Genomic DNA, 14,282 nt, shown 5'->3' on the forward strand with positions numbered 1-14,282 from the left:
TAAAGTAATTAGCCTCTAATTAAAATAAATAAATTTTAAAAAAGAGAGAAGAATCAAATCAACAAAATTAGAAATGAAAAAGGAGAGGTTACAACAAACAATGCAGAAATACAAAGGATTATGAGACTACTATGAACAATTATATGGCAATAAAATAGATACCCTGGAAGAAATGGACAGATTCTTAGAAAAGTTCAGTCTTCCAAGACTGAACCAGGAAGAAATAGAAATTATGAAGATAGAAATAGAAACCCAATTACAAGCACTGAAATTGAAGCTGTGATCAAAAATCTCCCCAAATACAAAAGCCCAGGACCAGATGGCTTCCCAGGAGAATTCTATCAATCATGTAGAGAAGGGCTAATTCCTATCCTTCTAAAACTCTTTCAAAAAATTGCAGAGGAAGGAACACTTCCAAATTCATTCTATGAGGCCACAATCATCCTGATAACCAAAACCAGACAAAGACAACACACAAGAAGAAAACTACAGGCCAATATCACTGATGAACATAGATGCAAAAATCTTCAACAAAATTTTAGCAAACAGAATTCAGCAACACATCAAGAAGCTTATACACCATGATCAAGTTGGGTTTATTCCAGGGATCCAAGGATTCTACAATATATGGAAAATAATCAATGTGATACACCATATTAACAAATAGAAAGATAAAAACCATATGACAATCTCAATAGATACAGAAAAAGCCTTTGACCAAATTCAGCACCGATTTATGATTAAAACTCTTTTAAAAATGGACATAGAAGGAACCTACCTCAGCATAGTAAAGGCCATATATGACAAGCCTACAGCAAACATTCTTGATGGTGAAAAACTGAAAGCATTCCCCCAAAGATCACGAACAAGACAAGGGTGTCCACTTTCACCACTATTATTCAACATAGTTCTGGAAGTCCAAGCTACAGCAATCAGAGACAAAAAAGAAATAAAAGAAATCCAGATTGGAAAAGAATAAGTAAGCTCTCACTGTTTGCAGATGACATGATACTGTACATAGAAAACCCTAAAGATAGTATCAGAAAATTATTAGAGCTAATTAGTGAACTTAACAAAGTTGCAGGATACAAAATCAATACACAGAAATCACTTGCACTTCCATATACTAACAATGAAAAATCAGAAAGAGAAATTAGAGAATCAGTCTTATTCACCATTGCACTCTGATAGAGTGCCTGATGAACTATGACGGAGGTTTGTGACATTGTACAGGAGACAGGAATCAAGACCATCCCCAAGAAAAAGAAATGCAAAAAAACAAAATGGCTGTCGGAGGAGGCTTTACAAATAGCTATGAAAAGAAGAGAAGTGAAAAGCAAAGGAGAAAAGGAAAGATATACCCATTTGAATGCAGAGTTCCAAAGAATAGCAAGGAGAAATAAGAAAGACTTCCTAAGCAATCAATGCAAAGAAATAGAGGAAAACAACAGAATGGGAAATACTAGAGATCTCTCCAAGAAAATTAGAGATACCAAGGAACATTTCATGCAAAGATGGGCTCAATAAAGGACAGAAATAGTATGGACCTAACAGAAGCAGAAGATATTAAGAAGAGGTGGCAAGAATACACAGAAGAACTGTACAAAAAAGATCTTCATGACCCAGATAATCATGATGGTGTGATTACTCACACTAACCTACAGCCAGACATCCTGGAATGTGAAGTCAAGTGGACCTTAAGAAGCATCACTACGAACAAAGCTAGTGGAGGTGATGAAATTTCAGTTGAGTTATTTCAAATCCTAAAAGATGATGCTGTGAAAGTGCTGCACTCAATATGCCAGCAAATTTGGAAAACTCAGCAGTGGCCACAGGACTGGAAAAGGTCAGTTTTCATTCCAATCCCAAAGAAAGGCAATGCCAAAGAATGCTCAAACTACCGCACAATTGCACTCATCTCACATGCTAGTAAAGTATGCTCAAAATTCTCCAAGCCAGGCTTCAGCAGTACGTGAACCATGAACTTCCAGATGTTCAAGCTGGTTTTAGAAAAGGCAGAGGAACCAGAGATCAAATTGCCAACATCCTCTGGATCATTGAAAAAGCAAGAGAGTTCCAGAAAAACATCTATTTCTGCTTTGTTGACTATGCCAAACACTTTGACTGTGTGGATCACAATAAACTGTGGACAATTCTGAAAGAGATGGGAATACCAGACCACCTGACCTGCCTCTTGAGAAATCTGTATGCAGGTCAGGAATGTAGTGTCAGGAAGACACTAATGAAAGAAACAAAAAATGACATAAACAGATGGAGAGATATTCCATGCTCCTGGGTAGGAAGAATCAATACTGTGAAAATGACTATACTACCAAATGCAATCTACAGATTTAATGTGATCCCTATCAAATTACCAATGGGATTTTTCACAGAACTAGAACAAAAAATTTCACAGTTCATATGGAAACACAAAAGACTCCGAATAGCCAAAGCAGTCTTGAGAAAGAAAAATGGAGCTGGAGAAATCAACCTTTCTGACTTCAGATTGTACTACAAAGCTACAGTCATGTATGGTACTGACAGCATGGTACTGGCACAAAAACAGAAATACAGACCAATGGAACAAGATAGAAAGCACAGAAATAAACCCAAGCACCTATGGATACCTTATTTTTGACAAAGGAGGCAAGAATATACAATGGGGCAAAGACAGCCTCTTCAATAAATGGTGCTGGGAAAGCTGGACAGCTACATATAAAAGAACGAAATTAGAATACTTTCTAACACCATACACAAAGATAAACTCAAAATGGATTAAAGACCTAAATGTAAGACCAGAAACTACAAAACTCTTAGAGGAAAACATAGGCAGAACGCTCGATGACATAAATCAAAGCAAGATCCTCTATGACCCACCTCCTAGAGTAACGGAAATAAAAACAAAAGTAAACAAGTGAGACCTGATTAAACTTAAAAGCTTTTGCACAACAAAGGAAACTATGAGCAAGGTGAAAAGACAACCCTCAGAATGGGAGAAAATAATAGCAAATGAAACAACTGTCAGAGGATTAATTTCCAAAATATACAAGCAGCTCATACAACTCAATACCAGAAAAATAAACAACCCAATCAAAAAGTGGGGGAAAGGAGTATTACTCAGCCATTAAAAAGAATACATTTGAATCAGTTCTAATGAGGTGGATGAAACTGGAGCCTATTATACAGAGTGAAGTAAGCCAGAAAGAAAAACACCAATACAATATACTAATGCATACATATGGAATTTAGAAAGACGGTAACAATAACCCTGTATGCGAGACAGCAAGAGAGACACAGATGTATAGAACAGTCTTTTGGACTCTGTGGAAGAGGGAGAGGGTGGGACGATTTGGGAGAATGGCATTGAAACATGTATAATATCATATAAGAAATGAATTGCCAGTCCAGGTTCGATGCAGGATACAGGATGCTTGGGGCTGGTGCACTGGGATGACCCAGAGGGATGGTATGGGGAGGGAGATGGGAGAGGGGTTCATGTACACCCGTGGCGGATTCATGTTGATGTATGGCAAAGCCAATACAATATTGTAAAGTAATTAGCCTCCAATTAAAATAGATTTTAAAAACCAATAGCTAACTAATAATAAAAAAAAAAAGTGGGGAAAAGACCTAAACAGACATTCCTCCAAAGAAGACATATAGACGGCTAACAAACACATGAAAAGATGCTCAACATCACTCATTATTACAGAAATGCAAATCAAAACTACAATGAGATATCACCTCACACCAGTCAGAATGGCCCTCATCAAAAAGTCTACAAACAATAAATGCTGGAGAGGGTGTGGAGAAAAGGGAATGCTTTTGCACTGTTGGTGGGAATGTAAATTGATACAGCCACTATGGAAGACAGTACGGAGATTCCTTAAAAAACTAGAAATAAAACCACCATATGACCCAGCAATCCCACTCCTAGACATATACCCTGAGGAAACCAAAAGTGAAAGAGAAACATGTATCCCATTGTTCATTGAAGCACTACTAACAATAGCTAGAACATGGAAGCAACCTAGACATCCATGGACCGATGAATGGATAAAGAAGCTGTGATACATGCACACAATGGAATATTACTCAGCCATTAAAAGGAACACATTTGAGTCAGTTCTAATGAGGTGGATGAACCTAGAACCTATTATACAGAGTGAAGTGAGTCAGAAAGAAAAATACCATATTCTAACACATATATACGGAATCTAGAAAAATGGTACTGAAGAATTTACTTACAGGGCAACAGTGGAGAAACAGACATAAAGAATAGACTTATGGACATGGGGAGAGGGGAGGAGAGGGTGAGATGTATGGAAAGAGTAACATGGAAACTTACATTACCATCTGTAAAATAGATAGCCAACGGAAATTTGCTGTATGGCTCAGGAAACTCAAACAGGGGCTCTGTATCAACCTAGAGGGGTGGGATGGGGAGGGAGATGGGAGGGAGTTGCAAAAGGGAGAGGATATATGTATACCTATGGCTGATTCATGTTGAGGTTTGGCAAAAAACAGCAAAATTCTGTAAAGCAATTATCCTTCAATAAAAAATAAATAAATTTTAAAAGCTTCAGCTCAGGTGTCATCTCCTTCCAAATGCCTTTGGGACTAAGCACTTCGTCTCTTGCTCCCAAAGCACCAGGTCCAACCTCCCACCATATTGATTCAGTCTGTTTATGGGTCTGAGGTTTCCCCACCATACTGGGAGCATCTCATGTCTGACCCAGAGCAGGCCCAGGAAATCTTTGTAAATCCAAACAGAAGCCGAGACAAGAGCCTTCTGCTGACCTCCCAGGCATATTTGAGGTTCAGATGAACCTCCTGATAGGAGATATTGGGAAATCCCCAAAGCAGTGCCCACGGGCACCCACTGGGTGTTTCACAAACAACCAGGAGATGTTTTGGCAGAGGGCCCGCAACATGTTCAGCAGTGAGCTGGGCGCTAAGAGGACACCAACGGGGCCGACATTAGCCTCCAAACCCCCCTGACCTGGGGTGGCCCATCCCAGCAGGGAGCCTACTGAGGTTGCTTGGAACCAGCACAGCTTAATGATTAAGGTAACAGGTCTGGTTCTGTCAGGTCTGGGAGTCACCTCTGCTGACCTCTGGGCCCTTTCCACTGGCACCTGCATCCCAACTCCATGTTCCACCCACTCAGCCTTCATGACAGTGCCTGTCCACTGCTGCAGGTCCCCTTCACCCTCCTGAGACAGCCATGTGCAGGCTCATGGGATATCTCCTGGGATCCTGTTATGGGCTGACTGTCTCCTACAAATGTATAGGTTGAGGTCCTAACCCCCAGAACCTCAGAACTGGGGAGCTTTAAAGAGGAAATTAAGGCTTAACCAGCTCATATGGGTGAGTACTAACTCGATATGACTGGTGTCTTTACAAGATGAGAAAACCAGGACAGACGAGCACAAAGGGGAGACCATGTGAAGACACAGCGAGAAGACTGAAGGAACCAACCCTGCTGACCCTTTAATCTTGCACTTCCAGCCTCCAGAATTGTGACAGGATACATTTCAGTGGTTTAAGCTGCCCAGTCTGCCGTGAATCATTGTGGCAGCCCTGGGGAGCTAACACAGTCCCTTCTTCTTCCCTCATGGGAGGATTTCTGGGCCCCTGTCACCCACTTGGAGCAAAAGGTTCCTGGTGGCAAGCAGGGGAGGGAGTCCCCTGGGCTTTCTGCAGATTAGGCTGTGTGTGCAGGGTCACACTCCAGACATCTGGATGCAGCTGGGGCTCACCCTGCACAGCAGCCTTCTCACCTACCGAGATGTCCCGCCTTCCCTGTAGGACCCTCCATCCAGGATGGAAGCCACAGGGCAGAGCTTGAGTAAACCTCACCCCTGACCACAGAGGCCTGCAAGGCCCACTTTCTTATTCTTATTAATCCCAATCACTCCCTATACACCAGATATCATCTTGGAGGATCCTGGAAAGGGTGACAAAATCACCTAGACCGAACTTAAAGACCTTGAGACACCTGACCAAGACTGAGAAGCCACTGACTAAGCACTTCAAGACATGAAGCAGCCAATTCAGTTTCCATTGCTGGCCTCAAGTTCAGCTTTTCTGAGCTTTTACCTCTCAAAATGGAGCCCCAAAGAGGTCAGACCTGAGTCCCTGAACGTACAGCAAGTATGTGCGGCACAGGCCAGGAGGAAAGCCACTGTGTGAAGACAGGCTGCTCAGGCCAGGACCTGAGGTTTCTCTCTCACTCATCTCCACTCCAGTCCATCCTCAAGGCCTGTCCAATCCTCCCACAAAATGCATTTGTGCTGTGTCTGCTCTGAACCACCTCCACTTTCTGAATCTTTTGCCTGAATACCTGGGCAGCTCCCAGCCAGCCCCCTATTCCACTCTGCCCACTCCCTGCATATTCCAAAGAAAGGCCTGATCCTGTCCAGTTCCAGGGGGATAACCTGGTTAAATATGCAAATAAGATTTAGACCAATAAGAATCTAGGGGTCTGCCCAAGATCACACACTGACGTGGAGGAAGAACTGAACCCAGGTCTGTTGGGTCTTTAGGTCTGTTGACCCTGATGCACGGGTGTTCCCCTGAAGCAGCAGAAATGGTAGATATGAGACAGGCTTTGGAGTCACACAGACAGTTTCAAACCCTGGTTCTACCCTTATTAACTATGTGGCCCTGGAGAATCTAAACCAATAGAATTCTTATTGGCCTAAATCTTATTTGCATATTTAACCAGGTTATCCCCCTGGAACTGGACAGGATCAGATCTTTCTTTGGAACATGCAGGGAGTGGGCAGAGTGGAATGGGGGGCTGGCTGGGAGCTGCTCAGCATCCTCATCTCTAAAAAGGATTCGATGCATATTCCACAGCTTGTGTGAATAGTAAGAAAGGTTTTAAGCAAATGCATGTAAAAACCTCAGGAACATAATAAGGCTCTTAGTTTTAATTCCCCCCCAAACATACCTGGGGTAAATATTTGGATGTAAATAGTTAATTTAAAGGGTGATCCCAAGAAGCATTTTGAGAGGATAAAGGAATGACCCAAGAAAAGTAGGAATGCAAGTATGAAATAGTCATACTTCGGAGATACTATAGGTTCAGTGTCTGACCACTGCCATAAGTAGGTATTGCCATAAAGCAAGTCACACAAATGGTTTGGCTTCCCAGGGCATATAAGTTATGCTTACACTCTTCTGTAATCAGCTAAGTGTGTAATAGCATTATATCTTTAAAAAACAGTATGCATACCTTAATTTTTAAACATTTTATTACTAAAATTGCTAACCACCATCTGAGCTCTTGGCATGTTATAATCTTTTTGCTGTCGGAGGGTTTGAAATATTGCAAGAATTACCGAAATGTGACACACAGAGACACACAGTGAGCAAATGCTGTTGGAAAAACGGTGCTGACAGATTTGCTCCACACATGGAAGTAAGTCTGTTTTTATTTCTTCATCATCAAGTGCCATGCCTGACAAGAGACCTTAGGAAGACATGCTGATCCAACTGAACAGTAATGAGGGCCTTCTAATGCTCAGCCATTCCCTCCTACCCTCCAAACACTGATGCTGGCCTCACCTCCTGCTTGAGCCTTCCACGAGCCACTCTCAAGTGCCTGCAGCTTCCACCATGGAGTTCAGCACAGCCCTGGAAGACAAATTCTCTGCATGGAGACAAGACATGGGATTGCTGGGTTGGGACCGAGGACATGTCTAAGGGATTAAAAAAATGGAGCAGAAAAGAACCAGGCCAGCAGCTTGAGTGAGCATTGCAAGATCATCTGACCTTCTGGATCAGCTCTTTTCAAGCAAGGACCGCCTATAAAGATGGAAAACAGATGTCAGAGGATGATGATGCCAAGTGGACAAGACCCAGGCCTTCCATCAGCTTCACCAAGAACAACTTTGTAAACTGAAGCTAAGCATTCCTTCTAAGAATGTAGTCAAGGGCCACAGAGGGTCTCTGAAGCATAGGGTGACCTATGGAAGGGAGAACTGGAGAAGGCAACAAGTGGAAAAGAGGAATCAGCTGAATCTGACCAGACATGAGATTACAGAAGAAATGAAGGGATGATTAGAATGTGTTGCTGGGAGGAAATCATCCTGAGAGTCCAGACCCCAGGGTCCCACTCCAATCTGTAATCCACTTCCTGTAACATATGGAGGTGGTACTATACACTCTCAGCGTCCAGGTAATAGGGTTCCATGAGCTAAATTTAAAAACTTCCAAGGTTGCAGATCTAGAAGACCAAGATGGAAGGCAGGAGTGGGGACGAGATCAGTAGCCAGATGGAATGTGTTGCAACACCAATTAAGTCACACCAATGACAACAGATGACTGTTATTTCCCTACAGCACTACTTTGATGGCATAATCCTTGTTGAATATTAAACAACAAACTCAGTGTGGCACATGAACCGTATAAAGTTCAGATTATAATCAGACCAGTTCAGGAAAATGAGAATATGAACTCAGCTTACCCCAGGAACACACCATTATGGGACAACTCTAGTACCTGACACTAGAAGTCAAGACTTCTTTTACAATTTCAATTCTCTCAGAATATATACACTAAAATACAATCTAAAAGTTTGTTACGTGCCTGCCCAGAAAGTATATTCACACACAAAAAAAATCTGTATATTGACTAAAATGTAATAGGCTCATATACTTATTAATTTATTTGGGGGACTTTAATCAACAATTTAGGGCTTATGAAGTTACTTTAGAAGTAACAGAAGCCAGAGATTTTAAAATACCTCTCAAAAAGGAGACCCTTAGTCTCTGATAGTGTTAGTTGCTCAGTCGTGTCCGACTCTTTGCAACCCCATGGACTGTAGCCCTGCCAGGCTCCTCCGTCCGTGGGACTCTCCAGGCAAGAATACTGGAGTGGATTGCCATTTCCTCTTCTAGGGGATCTTCCTGACCCAGGGATCGAACCCAGGTCTCCCACATTGCAGGCAAACACTTTACCTTCTGAGACACCAGGGAAGCCTGGTGGGTAGATCACAAGTCCCTCTAAAGTCTATGATCCGACAGATTAGGTTAGTAATTCTAATTCCCCAAGCAGTTATGGAATGGTCATAGAGACCAGGAAAAGCTGACTGAGGAAGGAAAGTTTGGTCCATACGCTTCATCCATAGGCTTTCAATCACTCACACACACAGGCACACTGCAGAGTTAGTAAAATAAAGCAGAAAACATGTATACTGAGAAAGCAGAGAGGCTAGAACTCTGAGTCTCTGATAGGTTAGTAGAAATGGAAATTAGCTTTTTTTCCCCTATACAGTAATACAAAACCATACAAAAATAAATAGTTCTATAGTAAAGGTAAATATACAAATATAAAAACCTGTGTTGCTGTAACCAATTTCTAACTTCACTTTTTATTCTACTATAGAATTTAAAAGACAAACACATTAGTATACTGTATTGGTGTTTTTCTTAATATTGTAAAGTAATTAGCCTCCAATTAAAATAAATTTTAAAAAAATAAAAAAAAATAATAAAAGACAAATGCATAAAAATAACTACACCTCTATATTAATGGGTACACAATACATAAAGATGTAATTTATGACAATCATAACACAAAGTGGGAGAGTGTAGAGTTGTAAAGAAGTAGAGTTTCTATGCAAGTACACATAAGTTTAAAATAGGTCATTATAAATTTAGGATGCTTTATGTAATCCCCATGGTAACCACAAAGAAAATATCTACAGTATACACACAATAGGAAATGGGAAGGAAATCAAAACATGTCACTACAAGAAAAAAAATCAATGAAACACAAAGGCAGGCAGTAAGGGAGGAAATTATAAGCAAAACAGATATAAGACATACAGAAGACAAATAACAAAATGGTAATAACAAGTCCTTCCCTATTAGTAATTACTTTAAATACAAATATAAATGGATTAAACTACCCAATCAAAGGACAAATATTGTTAGAATGGGTAAAACAAATAGAATCCAATGATATTGTATCTATAAGAGATTTGTTTTAGATCTGATGACATGCATGGGCTGAAAGTGAAAGGTTAGAAAAAGATATTCAATGTAAATTATAAACAAAAGAGAGTAGGGACGGCAACTTATATCCTGGAAACATACAACCTACTGAAGGTACAAGTAGTACAACATACAACAAGACTGAATCATGAAGAAGTTGAAAATCTGAACGTATATCTATAACTAGTAAAGAGATTGAATCAGTAATCAAAAATCTCTTAGAAATGATAACTCCAGAGCCAGATGGCTTCACTGGTGAACATTTAAAGAAATTAACGGCAATCTTTAAACTCGTCCAAAAAATCAAAGAAGAAAGAAGACTTTCAAATTCATTTTTATGATGTCAGCATTACCCTGATAGCAAAACCAGACAAAGACGCTACAAAAAGAAAACTATAGATCAATGTACCTAACGAACAATGATGCAAAAATTCTCAACAAAATACTTATAAACAGAATTCAAAAGAACATTATAAGGATCATATACCATGACCAAGTAGGATTTATTCCTGGAATGCAAGGCTAGTTCAACATACAAACATCAATCAATGCAATAAACACAAACACGATGAAAAGGGAAAAAATGACTTGATCATCTCAATTGATGCAGAAGAATTATTTTTACAAAATTCAACACCTATCCATGATATTAAAAAAAAAAACTTAAAGTAGAAATAGAAGGAAACTAACTCAACGTAATAAAGGCCACATATGAAAAGCCCACAGCTAACATTACACTTAATGATCAAAAGCTAAATGCTTTACCTCTAAGATCAGAAACAAGACAAGGGCCTTCACCACTTCTGTTCAACATAATACTAGAAGTCCAAGCCAAAGCAATTAGTCAAGGGAAAAAAAAGGCATTTAAATTGAAAAGAACAAAGTAAAATTATCTCTGTTCACAGATAAAAGAATTTTATGTGTTGTAAATCCTAAAGATTCCAAACACAAAAATGTTTAATAAAATTCAGCAAAGTTGCAGGATATAAAAATCAACATACAAAAATTAGCTGTGTTTCTATAAATTAACAAGGAAGAGTATGAAAAGGCAATCTTTAAAACAATTCAATTTACAATAGCATCAAAAATAATAAAATATCTAGAAATAAATTTAACCAAGGAGGCAAAAGACTTGTGGCCTGAAAGCTATAACAATTTGCTGAAAGAAATTAAAGATACCAATAATGTAAAGGTACCCCGTGGTCATGATTGGAAGAATTAATATTGTTAAGATGTCAGTACTACTCAAAGGAATCTACAGATTTAATGCAATTTCTGTCAAATTCCAAACAGCATGTTTTTTTTTTCTGGAAATAGAAAAATCCATCCTTAAATTTATATGGAATCCGGAGGACTCTGAGGAGCCAAGACAGTCTTGAAGAACACAGCTGAAGGTCTCACACTTCCTGATTTTGAAACATCACACAGCTACAGTAATCAAAACAGTATGCCACTGGTATAAAGACAGACATAGGCACTAATGGAGCAGCAAAGAGAGCCCAGAGGCACACTCTCATAAAGAGAGCTAGGTGATTTCTGACAAGAGTGCCAAGACCATTCAATGGGGAAAGAACAGTCTTTTCAACAGACTGTGCTGGGAAATATGAATAGCCGCATGCAAAAGAATGAAGTGGGACCCTTATCTTACACCACATACAAAAATTACCTAAAAAGGCATGAAATGTAAGCCCCAGAAATGTAAGACCTAAAACTATAAAACACTTAGAAGAAAAAATAGGAGAAAAACCTCAAACACTGGATTCGGGAATAATTTCTTGGATATGACACCAAAAGCCCAGGAAACAAAACAAAAACCAGATAACCTGATCATCAAAATTAAAAATGTCTATGCATCAGAGGACACAATCAACAGAGAGAAAAAGCAACATATGAAATGGGAGAAAATACTTACACATCATATCTTATAAGGGGTTAATATCCAGAATACATAAAGAACTCCTACAACTTAACAATTAAAATATATATTTTTTATTTAAAAATTGGCAAAGGATTTGGATAGGCATTTCTCCAAAGATATACAAATGGCCAACAAGCCATTTGTTTATTCAAATATGAAAAAAAAAATGCTCAACAGCACTAATCATTAAGGAAGTGCAAATCAAAACCATAATGAGATACCACCTCACATTCATTAGGATGGCTACTATTAAATACACACACACAAGTTTCTAAGGATCATGTCTGCGAGTCAGGATTCTGGATCTAGGGACAATGGTCCCGATGGGATGGAACCCGAAGGCGTCATTGAGAGTAACTGGAATGAGATTGTCGACAACTTTGATGACATGAACCTCTCAGAGTCACTCCTCCGTGGCATATATGCCTATGGTTTTGAGAAGCCCTCTGCCATCCAGCAGCGAGCCATTCTTCCTTGTATCAAGGGTTATGATGTGATTGCTCAAGCCCAATCTGGGACTGGAAAAACAACCACTTTTGCCATATCAATTCTGCAACAGATTGAATTAGATCTAAAGGCCACCCAGGCCTTGGTCCTGGCACCCACTAAAGAGTTGACCCAGCAGATACAGAAGGTAGTTATGGCCTTAGGAGATTACATGGGTGCCTCGTGCCATGCCTGCATTGGGGGTACCAGTGTACGTGCTGAGGTGCAGAAGCTGCAGATGGAAGCCCCCCATATCATCGTGGGTACCCTAGGCCGTGTGTTCAACATGCTTAACCAGAGATACTTGTCTCCCAAATACATCAAGATGTTTGTATTGGATGAAGCTGATGAAAGGTTAAGCCGTGGATTCAAGGACCAGATCTATGACATATTCCAGAAGCTCAACAGCAACACCCAGGTGGTTTTGCTGTCAGCTACAATGCCTTCTGATGTGCTTGAGGTGACCAAGAAGTTCATGAGGGACCCAATTAGAATTCTTGTCAAGAAGGAAGAGTTGACGCTGGAGGGTATCCGTCAGTTCTACATCAATGTGGAATGAGAGGAGCGGAAGCTGGACACACTGTGCGACTTGTATGAAACCCTGACCATTACCCAGGCAGTCATCTTCATCAACACCCGAAGGAAGGTGGATTGGCTCACCGAGAAGATGCATGCCCAAGACTTCACCGTCTCTGCCATGCACGGAGACATGGACCAAAAAGAACGAGACGTTGTCATGAGGGAGTTCCGCTCTGGCTCTAGCAGAGTATTGATTACCACTGACCTACTGGCCAGAGGCATTGATGTACAGCAAGTTTCCTTAATCATCAACTATGACCTACCCACCAATAGGGAAAACTATATCCACAGAATTGGTCATGGCGGACGTTTCGGCCGTAAGGGTGTGGCTATTAACATGGTGACAGAAGAGGACAAGAGGACTCTTTGAGACATCAAGACCTTCTACAACACCTCCATTGAGGAAATGCCCCTCAATGTTGCTGACGTCATCTGAGGGGGGCTGTTGTGCTACGTAGCACCAGCCAGGGATGAAACCTTGGAGGGGGCTGAGGAGCAGCAGGAGAGGGGAGGGAAGGGAGCCAAGGGATGGACATCTTGTCATTTTTTTCTTTTTTTTTTTCTTTGACTCTTTAAATAAATGTCACTTTTTGAGGCAAAATAAATAAATAAATACACACACACACACAAACAGACACAAGTACACCTCAGAAATATTGCATGTTCAGTATCAGATCACAATAAAGCAAGTCACACAAATTTTATTTTCCAGTGCACATAAAAGTGATTTTATATTAAACTATTATCTATGAAGTATGCAATAGCATTATGTTTATACATATAAATTTATATACACCTGAAACTAACACAACTGTATACCTGAAACTAACACAACATTGTAAATTAACTATATTTCAATTTTTTAAAATCATAGTTTTTTTAAAAATGACCATTACATGAACACTGGAGTTCTGATCTGGCTGAAGATTAATTTCCTGGGTTAAAGACAAAAAGTAAGAAAATATTAAGATATCCCCTGTAGGCAAAAGTTACAAATTAAACCACTTAAAGCAATAACTTTCCAGTAGAAAAGCCCTAAGGAGACGATGTGGAGCCCAGGAGAACTGGGCCCAGCCAGACTGCACATTTGTCTTTAACAATGCCCACTGGGTACTGCTCTCTGGAGGCCAAGAGTAGCTCGGCAAATAATCTGAGTGTGAGGCCCACACAACTCTTTGAAGCCCAAGAATCAGGGAATGAAGCCTCCTTGCTCACTGTGCCTTCCAGGCACAGATGTACTCCTCACCCTGCTTTCCATGGGGCTCAGGGTTGTGTCTCTGGCTTTAGGTTGC

General features: G+C 40.2%; 1 protein-coding gene across 1 annotated transcript; it reads left to right on the plus strand.

Moving 5' to 3' along the window:
- The first annotated feature begins 12,197 nt into the window (after positions 1-12,197).
- LOC129637751 (eukaryotic initiation factor 4A-I-like) lies at positions 12,198-13,603 on the plus strand. The gene has a single exon (XM_055562022.1). The coding sequence runs from the start codon at positions 12,206-12,208 to the stop codon at positions 12,968-12,970; it is 765 nt and encodes a 254-aa protein (XP_055417997.1). The 5' UTR covers positions 12,198-12,205; the 3' UTR covers positions 12,971-13,603.
- The last annotated feature ends 679 nt before the right edge of the window (positions 13,604-14,282 follow it).

The sequence above is a fragment of the Bubalus kerabau genome, chromosome 23 (genome assembly GCF_029407905.1).
Source record: "Bubalus kerabau isolate K-KA32 ecotype Philippines breed swamp buffalo chromosome 23, PCC_UOA_SB_1v2, whole genome shotgun sequence".
NCBI lineage: Eukaryota > Metazoa > Chordata > Mammalia > Artiodactyla > Bovidae > Bubalus > Bubalus kerabau.